Source organism: Molossus molossus, unplaced genomic scaffold (genome assembly GCF_014108415.1).
Source record: "Molossus molossus isolate mMolMol1 unplaced genomic scaffold, mMolMol1.p scaffold_m16_p_3, whole genome shotgun sequence".
Taxonomy (NCBI): domain Eukaryota; kingdom Metazoa; phylum Chordata; class Mammalia; order Chiroptera; family Molossidae; genus Molossus; species Molossus molossus.
Window position 1 is genome coordinate 43754155 of NW_023425366.1, and position 22424 is coordinate 43776578.

Genomic DNA, 22424 nt, shown 5'->3' on the forward strand with positions numbered 1-22424 from the left:
TCCAGGTTGGGAGTTCGTGGATGCAGAGGGCCGACTGTACGCACTGATCTATGCCATTTTATAAAGAGAACGTGAGTATCGAGGAGTTTGGTATCTGCGGGGGGATCCTAGAATTATCCTCCATGGATACCGAGGGACAATTAAGTTTTTTGGGGGGGGTCAAAGGTTCTATGTGGATGTTTGACTGTGAAGGGTCCAATGCTCCTAACCCCCACAGTTGTTCAAGGGTCAACTATGTGTGGAATAGATGGACTGTCAGCCTATCTTAAATCCTAACTGGTACTTTTTTCCCTCATGCTCCACAATCACTCTTGATATTTAACTTCAGCTGTATTTAATTTTCGTTTCATTGTTTAATCCTGACACTTCCCTCTATTTTTCTTCTCTGTTAGGTCAAGTCAAGACTTACAGTATTTTCTTCTTGAATATTACATATATTAATATATAAATTACATATGTATGATTATATACACTAAATATATGTTGGAATTATACCATCCCTCTACCACAGTTTTCAAGAGGGTTCAAAATATTCCCGTACACTTGATGAGCATATTACTAATTTTATAATTCATCTCTGGGAAATTTGGACAATTATTTTCTTTAGAAGCTCCTTATATGAGTTTGAAAGACTACTTTGATTCCATAAGGTCATACATACCTTTTTATTTTATAATGTCTAAAAACTTTTATTATAAGATACTCCTTTGGATTAGCCTAGTTCTTCCACAATAAAAAGAAAAATTGGGCTAGGCAATTTCTAAGGGCCCTTCTAATACTAAACTCCTATAAAGAGATGTTCTAAATAATGAAGGTAGTACTTCCAAAGAAAGAAAGACTGAAGCAGATGAATGCCCTGTACCTTCAAAGTGCCAGTTTCATTGTGGGTCAGGTTCTTAAAAGCTTTTCAGTAATGCCTGTGTGTGAGAGTTGCAAGATAAAGAGGGATTTCTAGAAGAGTCGAATTTTGAGGCTATCGATAACCTAGAAGAACTGCTCCCCTAATATAACCACACTCCTTGTGGTATCTTCACAAAAATGTTCTCCACTCAATAAGAACTTTCAAATTAGTATGGAAAGTGTTTCAAACACATCCGTTTTTAACTTCTCTCTACCATAATCCATAGTCTTGACCAATTAGCTGGTTAGATAACTCCTAATATGCTCAAACATAAAGAATAAAATATCTTTTTTTTTATGGAAAACCTTATTCTTTCATCTACTCTCACAGGAATTTAATTTTCTTTATTTTCTTCCTATGGAAGAAATATTGAACAACAACTTGCTTAAAATTCCCTCTAGTCATAAAAAGCAAAAGAATAAAAATACATGCTATTTTGTTGATTTCTTAAAGACACAAGTCTGTGCATTAGAGCAAAGTTAAAGTAATCAGGCATAAACACACATTCCAACCTGTGTAAAAATAGAAAATAATTGTTCAGCCTCCCACACTCAAAGATCACTTGGGTACTTTAAAAATTTTAAATTAACTCTTACTATATTTTTTTCTATGACAACCTCCATTCTTCATTTTCCTCCTCTCTTAGAACAGGTATTTTTTTTTAATAAAAGAATTAATTACCTACATCCTTATATCTTACACTTTTCTGTAATCACTATAATACTTAACAAAATGATTTGTGCAGACAGGAAATCCCCTTTCCAAGTCACTTCCCATCATTCTTTTCCTCTCCACCTCTTTATTCCTTTTCCATCCCTTTCTGCTCCCTCTCTTTCTGTGTCCACTATCACTTGTCATAACTCTCAATGATTCAAATACCAACTTAAATCATACTAATATCCAGGCCTCTCATTTATTTGACATCCTCAACTACAGTAGTCTTGTCCTCTCTCTGCCTCAGCCACCCACTTTCATGATCATAACCAAGACCTTGTCATCACTCCTTTCAAGCATTCTACTCTCTGACCACTATCTCCTGTCTTCTCAGCTTCTCACCCCTTTTCACTGTTCCTCATCACCTACATGTAATTATTTCTCTCTTTATTACGAGGTTTAGACACCTTAGTCAACATTATCATTACCTGGTTGTATGTATCCTGTATGTTCCTTTCTCATCTCTCCCTCCAATGTACCCATTTGCAAAAACCCCAATCTTAGGGAAATCCAAATCTCCACCTACCCTAAACCTGCACCCAACCAGGTAAATGTGACTGAAGAAAAACATAACCATGTTGACTGACCGCACTTCAAATTCAAGAAGTAACTTCACGTGAGCCCTTAGCAATTCCCAACAATGCTACTACATTTCACTACTCATACTCTTATATTCATCAATGATTATCTCACACCACTCCTCTCTTCAATCTTCAATATCTCCTCCTCCTTATTTACTCTCAGTGGTTGTTTCTTACTCCAGCGAGAAAGTAGAATCAACCAGAAGAAAACTTCCAGATGCTCCCACACCAATTCTGACCAACTATATTCTGATGCATATGTTTTGTCTTCCCTCCTATTACAATGAATAAATTCTCCAGGCTCCTATGCAAGGATACTAACTCATGTATAGTGCTGGATCCCATCTCTTTAAGCTTTGTCTTTCTTCACAATCACTCTATGAGGTAGAACATTATTATAATCCCCAGTTTAAAAGCAAGGAAAATTAAGTTCAAATAAGTAATTTGCCCAAGTATACACAGTGAGGAAAATGATAAAATACACAAAATATATTTAATGCAATAAATGATCAAGGTGTGATATATTCTGGAAAAATATATATTTGAAAAAGTGAAAACAGGGATATCAAATGCTAAAAGCCTTTAAGAAACACTAAATTAAATTGTGATATTAGAATGACAAACACTAGAACAGAGTCCCACCTATTAAAAAGTTAGTTCTTAGAAGAGTGGATTAGGATTGTAAAGTCATGTACTTTTTCTGTGTAAACATGCACAGACACATATACACATAATTATATGTCATAAACAATGTCCTATAAATATTTTTAAGGCAATAATATTATTACACTACTTTGACAGTATGTTGTAAAGCGATTTGCATGTTACACACTCACAGGCACAAATCAACAGTAATATATCCCCACATAAATGCATTCGGAGAGGAGGGTATGCTATATACATCCATTTTAGCAATAATATTATAGATGATTCAAATTGGAGATATACAATATTTCAGTGATTGGAATATTATAAGTAAAAAACAAATTTAAAAGTGTTTATACAAAATATATTGGATAACAAATAATAAAATAAATTAAATGAAACAAAAAGCAACAATTGAAGTCACTGAAGACCATGACTAATTTAAAGTATTTTTCTGAAAAATCTCACTTTGCAGCTAAAAATGTTTGATTAGTTTATAGTTCCCCAAGTATGTGTATCTTAGCACTCTCTACTATATTGCTTACTTCTATGAGTATCAAGTTTTAGCAAACTTTTTAAATTTGCTTAGTAGTGTTTTAATGAACAGCCTTAACCTATGCATCAAAAATCAAAGTCATGAAACTGCATTTACTTCTCTGTAACACCAAAGGAAGAACTTGTCTTTTTGATCAATTTGTAGCATCTCAAAATGACCTTGTAAGACCTAGCAACAGGTTTCCATATCTTCTTAAAGAGTCAGTGACAACAACTACAGGAGCTGGCTCAGTGGGACATCCTCTCATATGACAATGGTTTCTCTAAAGGAACTCTGTGGCAGGCCCATATTTTTCCAAGTCTCTTTGCACTTTCAAGAAAGTGAATAAATGAAAACTTGGCATGATACCTACGCAAGACTGCAAACCTTAACATAAGCTGTCAGTCACAATTTTCCCAGGCAATTTTCTTCGGTAGGGCAATATATTACTCAGCTTTTCCAGACATATTTCCAATAACAAGCACTGCAGGAATTTTTTTAAAGTAAATTTTTTGAACTATTACTTATAAACATTCATTTGTATAAGATGATTATTATTTAAAATAAATAATATTATGAATCACTGCTAATTGGCCAGTTAAATTATATAATGCAGTATTCCTCTCTATCTCTAAAGAATATTTTCATCTAATGTCTTCCATTTTTAATCCCACCCAAAATTGCATTTGTAATTTTATCTCATAATGTAGAATTTATTTTACAATAAAAGTATATCTTTTTATTTTGTATTACAAAAGTAAAATTAATAAAAAAATATAAAAATATACATTTCACAAGGTTAGTGATCATTGAAATTGTTATTTTACTGGTGTTTTAAATTAATCTTATTCCTTTTCTAAACAATTGTAATTTCCTTTTGTCTCCACTATATCAGGAGTTTATTATCATAATTCAATCAACTAATATATACTAAATGCTAAACTATGGAAAACAAACCAAACTAATTGCCTCCTAACTGTCTTTCTGTCTCTAAATCAAATTAAGTCATTACTATTTATATCTTCCGAAAACACCATCTGATGATTAAATAAAAAATAAACACACCTAACAGAAGAAAGGCAAATTTACTACATGAGTTCAATTAGTGCTTCAAGATTCAACCACTTTATATTATATTTTACATAGGGCAGCTAGACACATGAAGAACATTAAAGTAAACATAAAACATTAAAAATTTAAAAAATGGAATAAAATATTTTAAAAGCAAGGAAAAGGAGATGTCAAAAATGGCTAGGCATACTTCAGAAAAAAACAGACCACCTAAAAATGTATAATTTTAGCCCAGGCCAGTTTGGCTCAGCGGTTAGAGCGTCCGCCTGCGGTCCAGAGAGACCCGGGTTCGGTTCCCGCTAAGGGCATGTACCTCGGTTGCAGTTTGTCCCTGGCCCTGGTTGGTCGTGCGGGTGGCAGCCACTCGATGTGTCCCTTTCACATCGATGTTTCCCTCTCTCTCTCTTCCTCTCTCTCTCCCTCCCACTCTGTCTGTACAAAAAATGGAAAAATGTCCTCGGATGAGGATAAGAAATAAATAAATAAATAAATAAATAAAATAAAAATAAAAATGTATGATTTTAAAACAAAAACTCAGTGAAAGGGTTAAATGGCAGATTATTGACAGCCAATGAGAGAATTAGGAACTTGTAGATATGAAAAAATTACCCAGACTGCAGCACAGAGTGGCAAGTAGATGAAGGTTATGAAACAACAATGAAAAAGATTACAAGAACATGAAGCTAAACCAGAAAGTCAGACATACACCTAAAGAGACCGAGGAGAGAATAGAAGGAGTGCAAGAGAGCCAGTTTTGTTCTCTGAAGAAATGAAACTGGAGAGGCTCAATTTCCAGGACACCTTAACCAGTGGAAGGCAAAGGTGAAGCCCAAGGTTTGAAAATAGTAGCAGTAAACTTAACTGGAACCCCTCTCACCCGCTCCCCATCTACCTTTAGGAACACTTGGAATTAGGTAGAAAAGTGAGTTATTTTCTGGAGAAACTGATGGTCTCACAGAAAAGACCCAATGACACTGACATATTTGCTTCCCCTGGAAAAAAGTAAACCAACAACCAATCTTCCTAAAGGAAACCCTCCATCAACAAGCCATAACCAATGTAAATAAGGCTCCCAACTAGTTTTTAAAATATGAACAGCCAGCCAAGGCATCTCAAAGAAAGAGAAAGCACAAATAAATGGGGGGGGGGGGGCAGTGCATGTGTATGCACTTGTAGCAAATATTCTCTTGTAAACCGAACTCTATCCCACCTCTTTTACTTACTCGTGTTTATTATTTGTACTGCTGTTTCCTATGCTTAAACACATGCCTCCTCCTCCAATATGGCTGATGGCTCATCCTTCAGAGCTTTAAAATAAGGTTACCTTATCAGAGAGACTCTTCTACCACCCTATGTGGTTTCTCTCTCTCTCTCTATCCTATATACATACGACACATTAAAATTAGGTATTTCTTTGGGATTTTTTTTTTACTTATTCATAGTCTATTTCTCTCTCTAGAGTGAAAGCTAAGAGCTTAGAATTTTGTTTTATTCACTGTTATATGATCCCAACAACTTACACACAGTAAGCACTCAATTAAATGTTGAATGTCTCAATGCATGAATATAAATGCGGTTATATGCTATTTCTTGGAGGAAATCATTTTTATATGCCTCAAAATTATTTTTAATAGTTTTCCTATTCCTTTTTCCAGTCTTTCCACTGCAGCCTATAAAGCCCAATATAAATCTCTTAGTCTTTGCTTTCTCAATATCCTTTATTATCAATAAAACAGAAACATTTTTGAAGGAACTTTTGGAAGTTACTGTACCATTTTTAAGTGAATCTTTCAGGCCCCTAAACCCTATATTTGGAAAGTGAAAATGCAGCACTCCAGAGAAATGAACTAGTAGGCAAGATCCCCTAAATACTTCATATTTCTTTGCAAGTTTTATAATTCATCTTCTCACTTAATAGTGTTTTTAAGGATATATGGCTTGTTAGTTTAGTTCATGACATATGTAAACTAACCATCAGGAGATAGGACAAAAGATATGGGAGATTATCAAACAAAATATATCAATGTAAAGCAAAGAAACAGAAGAAATGCAAAAAAAAAAAAAAGAATCTGTATAGCAGAACCTAATGTATATTAACTTCCCAATGATAAATTATTAATTTCCGCTTTTGCTTTTTTGTACAATTGGCAAAAATATTGTAATTGCCATGAGAAAAACTGTAGAAAGAGCAGGTTTAAAGGAGAGATTGGGAATTTGTTTTTGGACATGTTAAGTTTAGATGTATGGAGATGTCAAACTCAATGTACAAATATAGTTTAGGAGAGGTCAGGACTACAGATGTATATTTGGGTATAAATGGTGCTTACAGCTGTAGAGATATACTTGATGGTATAGGTAGTACTTAAAATCATCAGAATGACTGAGATCACTAAATGTAAATGTTAACTGAGAAGAGATTGTGAGAAAAGTGGGTAAAATTCTCAAATGCTGGTTTTTCTTATTCTAGAAAGACTTTTTAGAATTATTTCTGTCAACATCTCTTTAACATTGGGCCATTATTAAGGTGATACAAATTTATAAAATGAAAAAGATACTTGTAGGGATGTTAGTTTTTATAAATTTGGGGGGTGAGGTAGAAAGGATTAGCCAATTTAGTAAATATTGTCCCAAAATAATACAGTGTGAATTTAACCATAAAAGAGGAATAACTTTTAATAAATGTCTATAAGTGGATTCTCCCCTTTCCCCTTTATTTCATTCTCCAAATCTACTTTCTTTTTTACCATGTTACCTCTTATCAAAAAATCTTTATCCCCAACATCAGAACTCAAAGATTTTTGCCTGGCATCCAATTCTTTAAGATAAGTAAAAAAGGAAAGTAAAATGCTAATTAAAATGGTTCTACAAAGCCTTTCTGAACTGAAGAGAAAAGAGGCACTGAATTTTTTCCCACCCATTTTTTAGTGCTTTGCATGTATTAGCACTTTCTCTCTCTCTCTCTCTCTCTCTCTCTCATATACAAATACACACACACACACACACACACACACACACACACGTACTTTATCCTCCATGCCCCTGCTAGGGACATTTTTGAATTTGATCATGTCACTATTATACTTAAATATCTTCAATGTCATCCCTCATGTAAGAAAACAAAAGCTAAATTTTTTTTACTAGTTTTGTTCATTTTTTTAAACATAAAAAAATAACGTTTTATGAAGTTATGTTGGACTCTTCTCCACGTAACTTTGTTTGCTTGCTTTACTTTATTTCTTGAAAGATTTTCCACATCCATATATTCCTGATTAGCATTGCATAATATGAACATACTTGTACCTATGTACAAAGAGAATTTTTTTGTTTTCAATAAATAAAACCAAACAAAAGAAATCAATTTAAATACTCATGAATAGGGAAAATGATTATTTCTATACCATGGTGCTAAACTCATATGCATGCAAAATCTTTCATGCTGTGTCCCTTGCAATTTCTCTAACATGAATGCATATCATTCTTCCCTTTGTTTTCTACATTTCACTTCTTTTCCTCAAACCCACCAAACTTATTTTTTTACTTATTCACCACTATACCTGGCAGCCAACAGCACCACGACACACAGTGAATGAATTTCTACCTGTCCAACTTCATCTCCTATAATTCTTTATCCACTCTCCACCCTAAAAATACTGAGCTTTCATGTCCTAAAAGAAGACCACTTCCTCTCTCACATTTTTCATGTCACTGAAAATGAAGTGCCTCCTTCTTGAACAGGTATCTATCATTTATCCAAATTCTATTGAACTTGCAAGTCCCTAATCAAATATTATACTCTCAATGAAGTTATCCTTGTATTCTCCTCTACATAAAATTAGATGCTGTGTCTATGATTCTAATATACTTTGTCTTCTCAAAACTTGGTTTGTGCCTAACAAATTGTTACTACGACTCTCTACCAGGTGCTTAGCACCCTACCAGGTGTACCAAGTACTCACACATGTTATATCATAACACCACACCATCCTACAAAATCAGAGAGCTTTGTTATTCAGCCCCAGGTCACCAATTAATAGATGTTAGCACTCAGAAAAGCTTTAGATAACTCCAAAGCCCACTTTCTACTATGCAACAATAGCTATTGAAGAAATACTTGAATAATTCATATACTCCTCAGAATGACTATTTGATTTTGTATAAATGTTCATCTTTAGCTTTTTGTATAAATGCAATAAACAATTTGAATTGATAGTTAAAAATCATCCCACAAAGAGAGAAAACTCCAGGTCCAGATGTCTTCATTTGTAAATTCTATAAAACATTTGTGGAAGGAATAATACTGATTCTACATGAACCTTTGCAGGAAATTGGAAAGGAGGAACTATTCTCTAACTCGTTCTGTGAGGTCAACATTACCCTAATGCCAAAACCAGACAAAGACATTTTAAGAAAAATACAGAACAATAACCCTCATAAATGTAGATTGAAAAAGATATAAACAAAATTTTGGCAAATCATATCTAATAATATTAAAAGGAAATACATCATAACCAAATTGGGTTTAACCCAAGAATGCAAGATTGGTATAACATTCTAAATCAATCAATGCAATTCACTATATTAATAAACTAACAAAAGAAAAACCATATAATCATCTCAATAGATACAGAAAAAACATTTGACAAAATTCAACAGCCATTCCTCATAAAAATTCAGCAAACTAGGAGAAAAAGAGAACTTTGTCAGCCTGATAAAAGGCATCTACAAAAACCCTACAGGAAATGTCACACTTAATGTTGAAATATGGAATGCTTTCCCACTAAGATGAGGAATTAGACAAGGATGTCATTATCACCACCTTTGTTCCACACTGTACTAGATGTTCTAGCCAATGAAATAAGGCAAGAAAAATAAAAAAGTCATTCATAATTAAATAAAGTAAAACTATCTTTAATATCAGAAAACATGGTCATCTTCATAGAAAACCCATTGGAATCTTTTTAAAAGCTACTAAAATTAATAAATAAACTTAGCAAAGTTGCAGGATAAAAAAATCAATTGGACAATTATAAAATGAAAATTTAAAAACAATACCATGTACAATAACATCAAAAAAGAACAAAAGGTTTAAAATCCATAAAATACTGCTGAGATAAATTAAAGAGAACTGAAATAAAGAGCTATACCTTGTTCATAGGTGAGAAGTATCTACATTGTTAAGAGTTCACTAGGTCCAGCCCAAACTTGACCGAAGGAGTTTACATAAAGTAATGAACACCAGGAGGCAGAACACTGGAGGCCATCTTATAAGTCTGCCTACCACAGTCGCCAATATTATTAACGTATCTGCACATTTTTTTGTTGAACACCCTTATAATTCTTCTGAAGGGACTCTGGAGACAAACTGCATGGTTTAAATCCTAGGTCTTCTAATTAATGTGTGATTATGCCAATCATTTAACTTCCCTGTACCTCAGTTTCCTCATCTATAAAATGGAGATAATAACAAAACTTATATCATAAAGTTATTGTAAAGTTATCATCATTAAATCGTTATAAATACTAAACTTATTATTCCTCAAACTTGTGTTTATCATCCTTCTTTGATTTACCTATTTAGTGATGCCTATTACAAAGCACAATTTTAGTCAAGGTGTGTACAAAGATATTTTCTAAATTGCATGTATTTAGTCAACCTTAGGCACTGAGGGAAAAGTATCTTCTTATTCCCATTTTTAGTTAATTAAGTTTGACAAGCAAACATAGGTAATGACTGGGATGATCATAATCCTGTTTCACCTGGTCCTAGTTTGTGCCTATTATTTATACATCACTGTCATAGGTACTCTTTTTCACTCTGAAAAGTACCCTAGCTACACAAGAAATTATGGTCACCCAAGTCTGTCATAGTCATAGATTGGAATGGAAGCATCTAGATTAACACATCTAAGTACGGAATAAATGAGCTAGCAACCAAACAAAAAGAAACTAAAAAAGGAAGAAGCAGGGTGATGGGAATGGGTAAGAATAACAGAGTCAGAATGGTAAAAGAATAATAAATGCTTCACAATGTCCAAATACCAAAATCAATTCATCCAGAATCTGAATTCAAGATTCCTCTGTGGCCTGTAAATCTAGCATATTCTTAAAAGCTTAGTAATAGTTCATAAAAAATTTACTGGCATTTCCTTGAGGATTAAAAAATAAATAAATGAATATCAAATGAATGTTAATGTACCACATTTAATTTCCCTTTCCTCTGTTTTAATATATAGTCATAAAGCCAAAATATAATTCTGATTGGTACATTCTTTAAAAAAAAAAAAAAAAAAAAGGAAATTTGTTTAAATCTAAACATTACAGGCCAAGTTTTAGCAAAAACCCATTTTTTTATAGCTATTTTTAATCTCTCACCTGAAAACATTAGTTGACTTTGGAAATTCTAATCCCTTTAAAATTCAGCAGCATCAAAGCAAATAGTCATGATCTCTTAAGAGGATAAATATGTTCATTTTAATTAAATGACTAAATTATGTGACCTGGTGTGCAATTTTTGCTTCTGTATTTTGAGATGTAGTTATAGGTCCTGTGTATTTCATTAATGAAGACTGAAAGGGAGATATAATTATAGTAGAGTATCTTATTAACAGAGGAATTTCTTAAAGATCTGTATCTTAAATTTTCAAGAATTTAGGCTAATAATGCCCTGGCCGGTTTGGCTCAGCGATTGGGGTGTCGGCCTGCAGACCAGAGAGTCCCAGGTTCAGTTCCCGCTAGGGGCACGTACCAAAAAAAAAAAAAAAAGAATTTAGGCTAGTGAAAGGAATGAAGTTCTGGTACATGCTACAGTCTGGATGAACCTTGAAAATACTATGCAAAGTAAAAGAAGCTAGTCACAAAAGCCTGCATATTATATAATTCCTTTCATAGAAAAGTCCAAATTAGGCAAAGTTATAGAGTCAAAAAAGTAGACTAGTGATGGCCTAAAACAGGAGCTAGAATGAGGAAGATGAAGGAAATGGAGATGACTTCCTTCAGGAATGATGAAAATGTTCTAAAATTAATTGTGGTGATGGTGATGGTTGCACAACTCTGTGAATATACTAAATTCCACTAATTGCGCACTTTAACATGGGTAATTTGTATGATCTGTGAGTTATATCTCAATAAAGCTGTTACAAAAAAGAATTTAGGGTAAAATTCCTCTCTGAAATATATACTATTATATATTAATATCATAAAGATAGAAAATATTATTCCAGTACTAGATAGTAGACAAAGCCAGCAAATATATGCATTAGTGTGTTCATGTTAATTGCTCAACATTAATGCAAGTACACTTTATGTCGTTAAACTCCTACTGATTTTCAGGCAGTAAGTGGACTTAATATTTTTGCACAAAATAAATTTAGAAATTGGCTTGACTTTAAATTTGAGGCAGATATTTCCTGAATTCATGTGGGAATATAAATAATTTTAAAATAATCTTTCAAATTTAACGTTTTTATTTCTAATTAGCTACTAATTTGGTTTCTCAATTAATTAACTTTCAAAGGATAATCTGAAAGTTTTGTAGCAAGTGTAACTTTTTAAGTGTATACATACAGCCCTATTTTATCTTCTTAAATTTTGTTTCCAGAGTTTGAAGTACAAAAATATTGATCATTTCTTGACCTAGTTATATTGTGTCACAATTCATTATTTTAAAAATGTTATTATCAAGCTGATTTAGATAAACACTAGAATCATGAAACAATTCTAATAAATCTAACTATATAAGCCATCAATATGTTACTGCTACTGATATTTTAACTAAAATCACATCACAAAAATGAAAGATCAGTTGCATATTCCACCTTAATATTTACTTATTTCATATGGCCATATTTCCACTAACTCTGGTATTCAGAACTAAGATGTCAGTTAGTTGATACACCACAGAGAAGTATCCATACATCACTTTAAAAAGTGACATGAAACTCCTCTTTGGTATGGCAAAGTGTTCATCAGCAAGATGATGAAATAGAAGATATTGACTTTCATTTCCCAACACAAGAAAATTAGACCGCTATCCACAAACAAAAAGAGCTCTGGAAGGGAGGGCTCTAGAGTGCAATAAGCACCTACAGCAACATAATGGAGCAAAAAGTGGAGAATAACTACATAGAAAGGATCACTGGGGAGATCAACTTAGTGGAGATACCTGGAGACAACTAGGAACAAAGAAAAAGGTACCATTCTGGTCCTCAGTGACCTGCTCTGCAGAGAACCTGTACCCTTGAGGGCCTCAACAACCCTCAGGACAGCTGCAAACTCCCCAGCTGCAGCTTTCCCCGAGGAGGACCCCATAGTGTTGGGTGGCACGGGCCCCAGAGCCTGCTCCCCAGAGGACACTGGCTGCCTCCACATCAGGGTAAACAATAGCCATCACTGCTGCAGAACTGGAAAAGGAGATACTGCTTTGCTCACCCCTAGAAGGAGCTGCTATTGTGCTGCACTAGGACCAGGGCTGCCAGTAAACTTCCAAACCTGAGCACACCTGACTCAAGAACCACAGTAGCTCCACCAGCTCCAGCGCTCCAAACCCTGGCTCCAGGGCTGCTCTGCATTCACTCCTGCTCCAGACTCCAGCCTCAAGGCTGCTCCACACAAGCCCACATCTCACAAACCAGAGCCAACACCACTGCAGAAAAGCCAGCACCCTGGACCCAACTGCCACTTCTCTCTGTGCATACCTGTGCTTCAGACTCTGTCTTCATAGCCACTCTGCACATACCTGCATTTCACACATCATCATCATTGCAGGGAAATCCCCACACCAGACCCTAGAGCTGCTGTCATACTGAGGGCACTGGCACTCCAGTCCCTGGCTCCACCACTGCTCCACGAGTGCTTGCAAGTGGACCTGGCACCAAGAGGACTTTCTCCCCCACTAACTTCCCCCATGGGAGAAAAAGAGAGCAGGTGGTCCACAGCAGCCCTCACTGCTGCTACAGACAACTGAGCCTGAGCCACTGAGGACCCCTGCAATCTTCCAGCATTAATCTCAGCTGATGAAACTGCATGGCAACTACCCTGCTGATAGTTTTGAGTTCCCTCAAAAATTTAAAAGTAGAGCTACCATATGATATAGCAATCCCACTTATGGATGATATATTGGAAGAAATGGAATCAGTAAATTAGTACCTCAAAGAGATGTCTGTATTTGCAGCATTACTCACTAGAGCCAAGAATATGAAAATAACCATTCATCTGTTGATGGACACCAAATACGTGTCCATCAACAGATGAATGGATAAAGAAAATGTGGTGTACTTATGACCTAGTGATTTTACTTCTGGGTATATACCAAAAAAACAAAAACGCTAATTCCAAAGAATATATGCACCTCTATGTTCATTGCAGAATTATTTACAATAGCCAAGATATGGAAGCAACCCAAGTGTCCATCAATGGACAAGTGGATAAAAAAGTTGTGGTACATGTATACAATGGAATATTACTCCACATAAAAAAAATGAAATCCTACTATTTGCTACAGCATGGATGGACCTACTGGTATAATGCTAAATAAAATAAATCAGTCAGAGAAAGACAAATACCATAAGATTTCACTTTTATGTGGAATCAAAAGAACAAAATAAACAAACAAAATAGAGACTCATTGGTACAGAGAACGAACTGATGGATGCCAGATGGAAGGGAATTGGGGGGGCTGGGTGAATAAGGTGAAGGGATTGAGAACTCTAAATTAGTAGTCACAAAATAGTCCTAGGGATGCCAAGTACAGCATAGGGAATGTAGTTAAAAATAATGTAATAATTATGTACAGTGCCAAGTGGGTACTTGAAATATCATGGGGATCACTTTGTAAAATATATCATTGTCTAACCACTATGATGTATACCTGAAACTAAAACAAAATAATATTGAAAGTAAACTATAATTGAAAAATAAAATTTAAATAAAACTACATTTGTGGTAGGCTACCTCTAAAATAAAAGAAAATGCTATACACACACACACACACACACACACACACACTTACACCAAAATATTCAGTCATAAGAAGAAGAAAGTCTTGTCATTTGAAGCAACATGGATGAACCAGAAGGGCATTATGCTAAGTGAAATATACCAGAGAGAATAAGTCAAATACTGTATGATCGCATTTATAAGCAGAATCTTAGAAGAAAAAAAAGTTGAACTCATGGAAACCAAAAATGGAATGGTAGTTGCCCACAATTAGGGGTGAGGGAATGGGAAAATGTTCAAAGGGTACAAACTTTTAGTTATAGGATGAATAAATCCTGAGGATCTACTGTATAGCATGACTATAGTTAATAATTCTGTATGTATACTTGAACTTTGTTAAATAGTAGATGTTAAGTATTCTCACCCCGAAAAAGAAATAAGAAACAGGTAACTATAAGGTGACAGATGTATTAATTAACTTGATTATGGTAATCAGCTTAAAAGTATATCAAATCATCATGTTGTATACTTTAAATATATACAACTTTATTTGTCAATTATACTGCAATTATTTTAAAAAAGATTAGATAAATTCAGCTGTTGTATAACACTATATTATTATATATATATTTATGTATAAAATAAACATAAATGTATATCAAAATATAAATATATGTAAACATAAAGTTGTAATATGACCTTTGGTGATAATTGAATACTTTTGATAGCATGTAAAACAACAAATTCTCTGGCTCATGTGGCTCAGTGGTTGAGCATCAGCCCATGCACCAAGAGGTCACCAGTTCGATTCCCAGTCACGTGCCCAGGTTGTGGGCCAGATCCCCAGTGGGGTCATGCAAGAAGCAGCCAACTGATGTTCTCTCTCATCGATGTTTCTCTCTCTCTCTCTCCCTCTCCCTTCCTCTCTCTCTAAAAATTAATAAAGGAGCCCTGGCCGGTTTGGCTCAGCGGTTAGAGCGTTGGCCTGCGGTCTGGAGAGACCCGGGTTCGGTTCCCGCTAGGGGCACGGTTGCAGTTTGTCCCCGGCCCTGGTTGGTCGTGCGGGTGGCAGCCACTCGATGTGTCCCTTCACGTCGATGTTTCTCTCTCTCTCTCCCTTCCTCTCTCTCCCTCCCACTCTATCTGTACAAAAAATGGAAAAATACCCTCGGGTGAGGATAAAAAAAAAAAAAAGAAGAAAAATTAATAAAGGAATAAATAAATAAATAAATAAATTATTTTTACTTTATTTTCTTTCTGTCTAGTCACTGTCTAGATCTGATAGTTTCATAGAGCACAGTTTGTTTTACATTTCCGTTGGTAAAATAAAACAATGAAATGTCATTTGCTAAAAGGAGATAACATTTTGAGTTTTTATACTTTTTTCCAAAAGCAACTAATATTATTACCTAAGTAATTATAGTTCCAAATGGTTTTCTGCTTAAAACAATTAAATCCCTAGGACAAAATTAGGTCTAGTGGAGATAAACATATCCATCCATTTTTCTCTAGAATTCTTGATAAACACATTATACACTTTCCCTAGTGAGCCAACATTTCAAGCAAACATAAATCACAATCGTACCTCTAAATGGTAAAGTCCTAACCCTGACATGTTAAGAGTGAGTTACATTAATCAATTTTCAATATTACCGTAAAAGCATCTATGGAATTCTCATAATTATTTTTATAAAAAGTAGCAGTATGATTTAAACATATATTCAATTTCACAAATCGAAAATTTATAAGGGAGAATCAAGCACTGATAAACCCCCCAACAACAACAACAACAACAAAAACCCTAAATATTAGAGATGATAGCCATCTCTGGGAAAGTCCCTCTGTGGCCCTAATAATTCAAAAGTATTTGTAGACTTTTAAATAAGCTAAAAGTTACTTTGAGGCTTCAGTAACAATTTAAAAGGCATTGTACACTGCCCTAAAGAGGCATATTTCTAACCTCCATTACATAACCAATATAAAAAGTTATGAGATCCGAACTCTTTAAAGTAGTGTCCTATTAAATCCTGAGATCATTTCTAGTGTTAGTCTGACCATTAGGAGACCAGTTTACAAAGAAAATGTTATGTTCAAATCTCAGACATCAGAAAAGCACTAAAAGCTCTTATTGAAGCAAAGAGCTCTGCAGAGGATCAAAAAATATCTGAGCCAATTCAGAGTAGCAAGTCAGACAGCCAAATGTTGTAGCCAGTGCAAAGAAAGAGTGGCTAACTGCCCAGATGTACTTCACTACTCAAATACTTAGAAATGTGCACTGTTGGTATAACTTCTGTCACTCGGTGCAAAAGTTAAAAATCCAATGCAGATACAATAATAAAAATGTGAAGCATCAAGAGCCCACTGGGTATTGCCTTTTTGGGGAGGTGGGGCTTTATAAATATAAATACAGAAGCCAATGTAAATATCTGTGATCATTTTCTTAACCATAGATTTTTCCCTTAGTAATTTAATTGACGCTAATGATATCCATATATATTTTTACACAAAGGTTTCTATATTTGCACAATTTCTAGTATATTTTTAACTCCTCAAATATATTTGGGAATCATTCCAGACCACAAGACTCTGAGGAATTGCAGAATTTATCAGACTGACGTGTCAACACATATGAATATAGAACTGTACAATTTTGTTTTTACTCGGCAAGCATGTCATAAACAAAATTTTCCGGTTTACGATGTCAGGTAGATGAAGGCAATTAAAGTAAGTCTAACTGTAAAATAAAAATAAACTCAGAAACTTTAACTCTACAACTCTGTTAAAAGAAAAAAAAAATTAAGCTAAATTCGCTCAAGATTCTGGGTCTAAAGATTCTAATCCCATATACTTTATACTCCCTCCAAAGACTTTAATGTAGAGTCATGAGCACATAACAGATGAAGCAAATGTTAAATAATGCCTTTCAAATTAAAAGAAATAATCAGAATAACAAAGGCTATTCCATTCAGCCAAAATAGAACAATGCTTCCATTTTGTTTGTTGTTGTTTGTTATTACTTGTTGTTTTCAATTGTAAATGTTGATGAAGGGTCAAAAGACAAACTTATTTTAAAATGATTTAAGCGTACTTCTAACCAATCATAACTAGAGTATAAAAAACTAAGACAGCATAATATAATCAAAAAGACAGAAACACTAGGGTTTGAGTCCTGTTTTTTCACTTATTAGCTGAGTGATCTTGAGCAACTTCAGTATTTTGAACCATTTTCCTCATTTCTTACATAGGAAAAATACTAACAATATCTACTTCACAGAGTTTGTTGGAAAGTAAGGACTAAAATGGATCTGAATACAGTTTTGTAAAACTGGAAAGAAATACATGCTTTCATTGGGCTATCATCAAATAATGTTTACCTGAGAGAGAAGCTGTTCAACATATAGTATAATAAAGCTGCTTCTTTATATCTCTTAATTAAATAAACATTTATCTAAATAAACTGTGTAAACTACCAATGTCTTTTAACATTTGGAGGTAAAAATAATTAATATATTTCATAACCAAGAGTGATGACATTTTTATTTTTAAATATATTTTTCTCATACTTTTTAAAATCTTGTGTTTAGTACTCATTTTTATTTAATTAACAAAACATAGATGTGCTTCCAATTAAACCTTATGAATAGATCTTAGTAGAAGGTAAGATATTATTAAATTTCTACCACAACTAAATCTTTCTTTTTTCTTATTTAGCTCATTTGATGCAGACACAATAATAATGTAATATATTCTTTCTCAGTGGTGAAAAATAAATTACCATTTTACTTTCTCCATACTCATTACCTAAATGAGGCTTCATATAGAACCAAATATAGTTACAATATCAAACACAACAATCGAAGGTAAAATACTTGCAACAAACCATACCTAGTAATAAGAACCGCATTATCGTGGTGGGCAATCCCATTTTCTGGAATGATGTTTCCATCACTTTGGTGGGAGAGAATGGATTTCTGCCATTTACAGAAGCTGTCGAGGGACTTGTCTGCATGGTGGTTTATCTCCAAGTTTGGCTGCAATACAACATGCATACCAGAAATGTTCCAAACAAATTACTAAAGTCAGTTGTTAAAACTTCTGAAGACTAAAGTGGGGCTATAATTAGAAGCAGTGGTTTCTAGGAATACTCTCTTGCCAATTTTTATCTCTGTAATATCTGACCTAGAGCTAATTTAGTGTACTATTGAGCAAACATTCTTTCCAGTTCTAGCTTTAATGATAATGTGATTATCAGCATAAAAACTCAACCAAAAGCACTATTAGAAGGTCTGTCATGCAAATGCTCACTTTTATACAGAAGCACACATATATATAGCTTTCACGTGACATAAGAAGTATAATCTTGTACACTATTAAAATTTTGCTTTAAATATTAAATGCGTAGGGATGAAAATCATATTCAACTAGAACTTCCTAAGAGAAGAAATAATAAAATATACTATTTTATAATACATAACCCTGTCTGTTAAGATTTTTATTTATGAACTAACTCATCCTTACCTGATCATCTGTGAGAACAATTAAGCGGGCCACTATAATATTCACAACGTTTCCTAGGCTGGAATCACGATAAAGTTTGGCAACCTGACCTCCAGAAAATAAGAAAAGACACAAAGTCAGACAAAAATCACAGGCTAATTAATATTTTTTTATAGAGTGGTAAAATAATTTTTCATGAATTTAACCACTGTGTATATAAACATGGTTCTTTTCCTCCCATGTCACTTAGAACAATACCCTCAAGATGCCTCCGTAAAAAGTCTGTTACACAAGTCTACCTCAAGAAGTATTTTCTCCTAAAGATGAACTACAACATTGTAATTAAGAGGACGAGCTTATGTTTCAAGTTAAAGAAAACCTCTTAAGATTTAACACGACCTATTCAAAAAGTCATAGTATTTAAAAATAAACAATAAGATCACCTTTAAATTTATTTTCTATGGAACTGAAACATTAGTAGATCAAGTCTTTCTCATTTTAGATGAACAAATTCTTAAAATCAATATTTCCCGATAAAAATCTATGACCTTAGTCAAAAACCACAACAAACTATAAGTTAAAATATTATATAGAGGGATCAAACTTACAATATTCATCACACTCAAAATGTAATGTTCAATGTCTTTGCGGCCATGATAGGCCACCATCATTTTGTCTGCCACTACTAATGTCTCCACAAAGCGCTCAGTGCTTATTGATCTCTTCTGTCTGTGGCGGCTATGTGTGCCATTAATTTGTAGTGCAGAAGGAAAAGCAGATGTGTCATTCAGCCACCAAGGTTTGCCACTTATGAGGTCTACAACAAAAACAATTAACTAGTTCAGATAGGTTCATTAATTACATTTATTTATTTATAGGTCTTTCGTTTAGACATGCTTCTCATAAGTTCTCTGATGTATTAAGATTTTTCAAAGTGAGGGGAGGGATGGGGAAATGTAGTAGTGAGAAAATTAAACTCTAAAATTTCCAAAATAATTATATTATATAAAAAAACTAAACATTCAACTGCTCATGAAAACAAAATAAATCTAATGAATTACTTAATGAAAACAATCTTTTATTATTAATATTCAACTGCTCATGAAGACAAAACAAAATAAATCCAATGAATTACTTAATAAAAAGGAATTTTCAAATAATTATTTCACATTATTCCAGTAAGTGACTACATCGTAATACTTTTAAATTTTGAATAGGTATTTTAAAAAATCATTTAAAGTTCTTTAAAAAGCAACTAGAGCATTAACTTTCTAACAGCCTAAGACAGTTCTGATGAAGAACACTAATGTCAAAAAATCTATTCCTAAGATGAGCATTTATTTTTAAACTAAGATATTTTTATTAAACGATCTTAATTAGAGCAATTCTTCTGCTCTATCGATCTCAATTCTAAAAGCTGTGAATGATTTTTTTTCACTTAATTTTGCAGTCTACCACTATTTATACTGACAAAGTACCTAAAGTATTCCTTTTCCAAAACCTAGAGGTAAAGGACATTAGACTAATTCCAGCATGACTCGCTTTAAACTACCCTTCAGCGTAGACTGTGGTTTATTCATGGTTTTCTAGACATTTTGTTCTTCAGTACACTGGAAACCTATGGCATTTGTAAATACTGGCTTCATTTATATTCATCTTCACTTAATAAACTTGAGCGGGTAGAGATCCCTGCATACCTCACTTAGATTTCCTTATATTGAACAGAAAATCTTTTGAACCTCCACTTATTGAAAAATTTAGTGAGGAAAAATTAGATTAATTTATATACTTGACAGAGAGTGGCACTTTATTTTTCTAACTTCTTCAGCCTTTCCTTTTAAAAATTACTTTGGGAGAAGTTATAACTTTTAAGAAATAAGATGATATCACCATGAGAAGAATCAGTCAAATATTTTTGAAACTAGTGCTTTTATTCCTAAATGTCAAGTGAGATAGAGGCATACAGCTTCTTATTTTAATAGTATATCCCGAGGACAGCTAGTAAGTATTCCCCTATGTACAGTTGTAGCAGACAAACTCCTAAGGTGGACCCCAGGACTCTGCTTCCTAATGGTCACACATTTATATGATCTCCTTCCCCACTTTAGCATGGGTGGGATCTGTGACTTGCTTCTAACCAATAGGATACAGCAAAGATGATCACATGTACATGGATTACATGTATATGAGTACTGTATATAATTATGTTATACAATACTATAGCATCTCTCTTACTAGAGTGTTTCCCTTGCTGGCTTAGAGAAAGCAACAACGAAGTTGGTCAACTATATCTGGTAAGGAACTGCCAGTGGCCTGGGGCAGACCACCAGTCAAAAGCTAAAGCTCAGTTGGTTGGAGAATTGTCCCATACACCAAAAGGTTGTGGGTTTGATTCCGGATCAGGGCAAGTATGGGAGGCAACCAATCAATGTTTCTCTCTCACATTGATGGTTCTTTCTCTCCCTCTCCCTCTCCCTTTCTCCCCCTTCCTATCTCTCTAAAAATCAATAAAAACATATTCTCGGTGAGGATTTTAAAAAAAAGCTAAAGCTTTCAGTCTACAACAGCAAGAAACTGAATCCTGCCAAAAACCATGGAAGTGGAGAAATAGATTCTTCCCCAGTCAAGAACCAGAACCTAGCCCTGGTTGAAGCTAAGTAGGTAACACATCCATGTGCAGACTCCTGGTCCACAGAAACAGTGATGTAATAAAAAGGTACTGCTGAAACCTTAGAGTTTGTGGTAATACTGTTATGAAAAAAACAAAATCTTTTCTACATTACCTAACTCCAATTTCTCCTGCTCACTTTTCTATGATCATAAAACCACTCATATACTTAGATACTTAAATCATGCTTAGTCTTTCCTTACTCTGACTGGACAGCTTAAATATCTAAATATAGGATTCGATTACCTTTACTTTGATCATTTTTTACTTTTCTTATCTATTCAATTTCTCTTTATTTTTATTTAAAGTATTGTGAAAAGAATACACACCACTGGGCAAAATAAACACTTAGCAATGGTGTTTCTCATTTGATAGCATTCAGTAAAAGTAGCTGCTGTTATTATCATCATCATTTTCATAATTTTAAACCTTTTAGCTTTTTTTGTTGTTGTTAATCCTTACCCGAGGATACTTTTCCATCAATTTTTTAGATAGAGTGGAAGGGAGGGAGGAGGAGAGAGAGAGAGAGAGAGAGAGAGAGAGAGAGACATTGATGTGAGATAGACACATCAATTGGTTGCCTTCTGCACAACCCCAATAGGGGCTGGGGATCATACCCACAACCCAGGGACATGCCCTTGACTGGGAATAAAACCTATGACCCTTCAGTCTGAGGGCCGACACTCTAATACTAAGTCAAACTGGCCAGGGCAAACCTTTTAGTTTTTTAATTGTTAGTTTCCTCGGCTATCACTTTATCAGACATATGTATATATAATGTCTTTGATGGATATTCATAAATGAAAAGAGTCCTTATTCTCAACAAATTTGTAGTCTGATATACATTATACTATAAACACAAAAACACACTGTATGTAT

At 34.0% G+C, this 22424-nt stretch overlaps 1 protein-coding gene across 1 annotated transcript in view; it reads right to left on the reverse strand.

The window, feature by feature from the left end:
- The window catches only part of ADAMTS6 (ADAM metallopeptidase with thrombospondin type 1 motif 6), a 222699-nt gene that overhangs the window by 183830 nt on the left and 16445 nt on the right, over positions 1 to 22424 (reverse strand). The window contains exons 4-6 of the mRNA XM_036279502.1: positions 19486 to 19694; positions 18899 to 18982; positions 18266 to 18411 (exon numbers count right to left, since the gene is read on the reverse strand). Of these exons, the coding sequence (XP_036135395.1) occupies positions 18266 to 18411; positions 18899 to 18982; positions 19486 to 19694 (439 nt within the window). The remainder of the gene's footprint in view (positions 1 to 18265; positions 18412 to 18898; positions 18983 to 19485; positions 19695 to 22424) is intronic.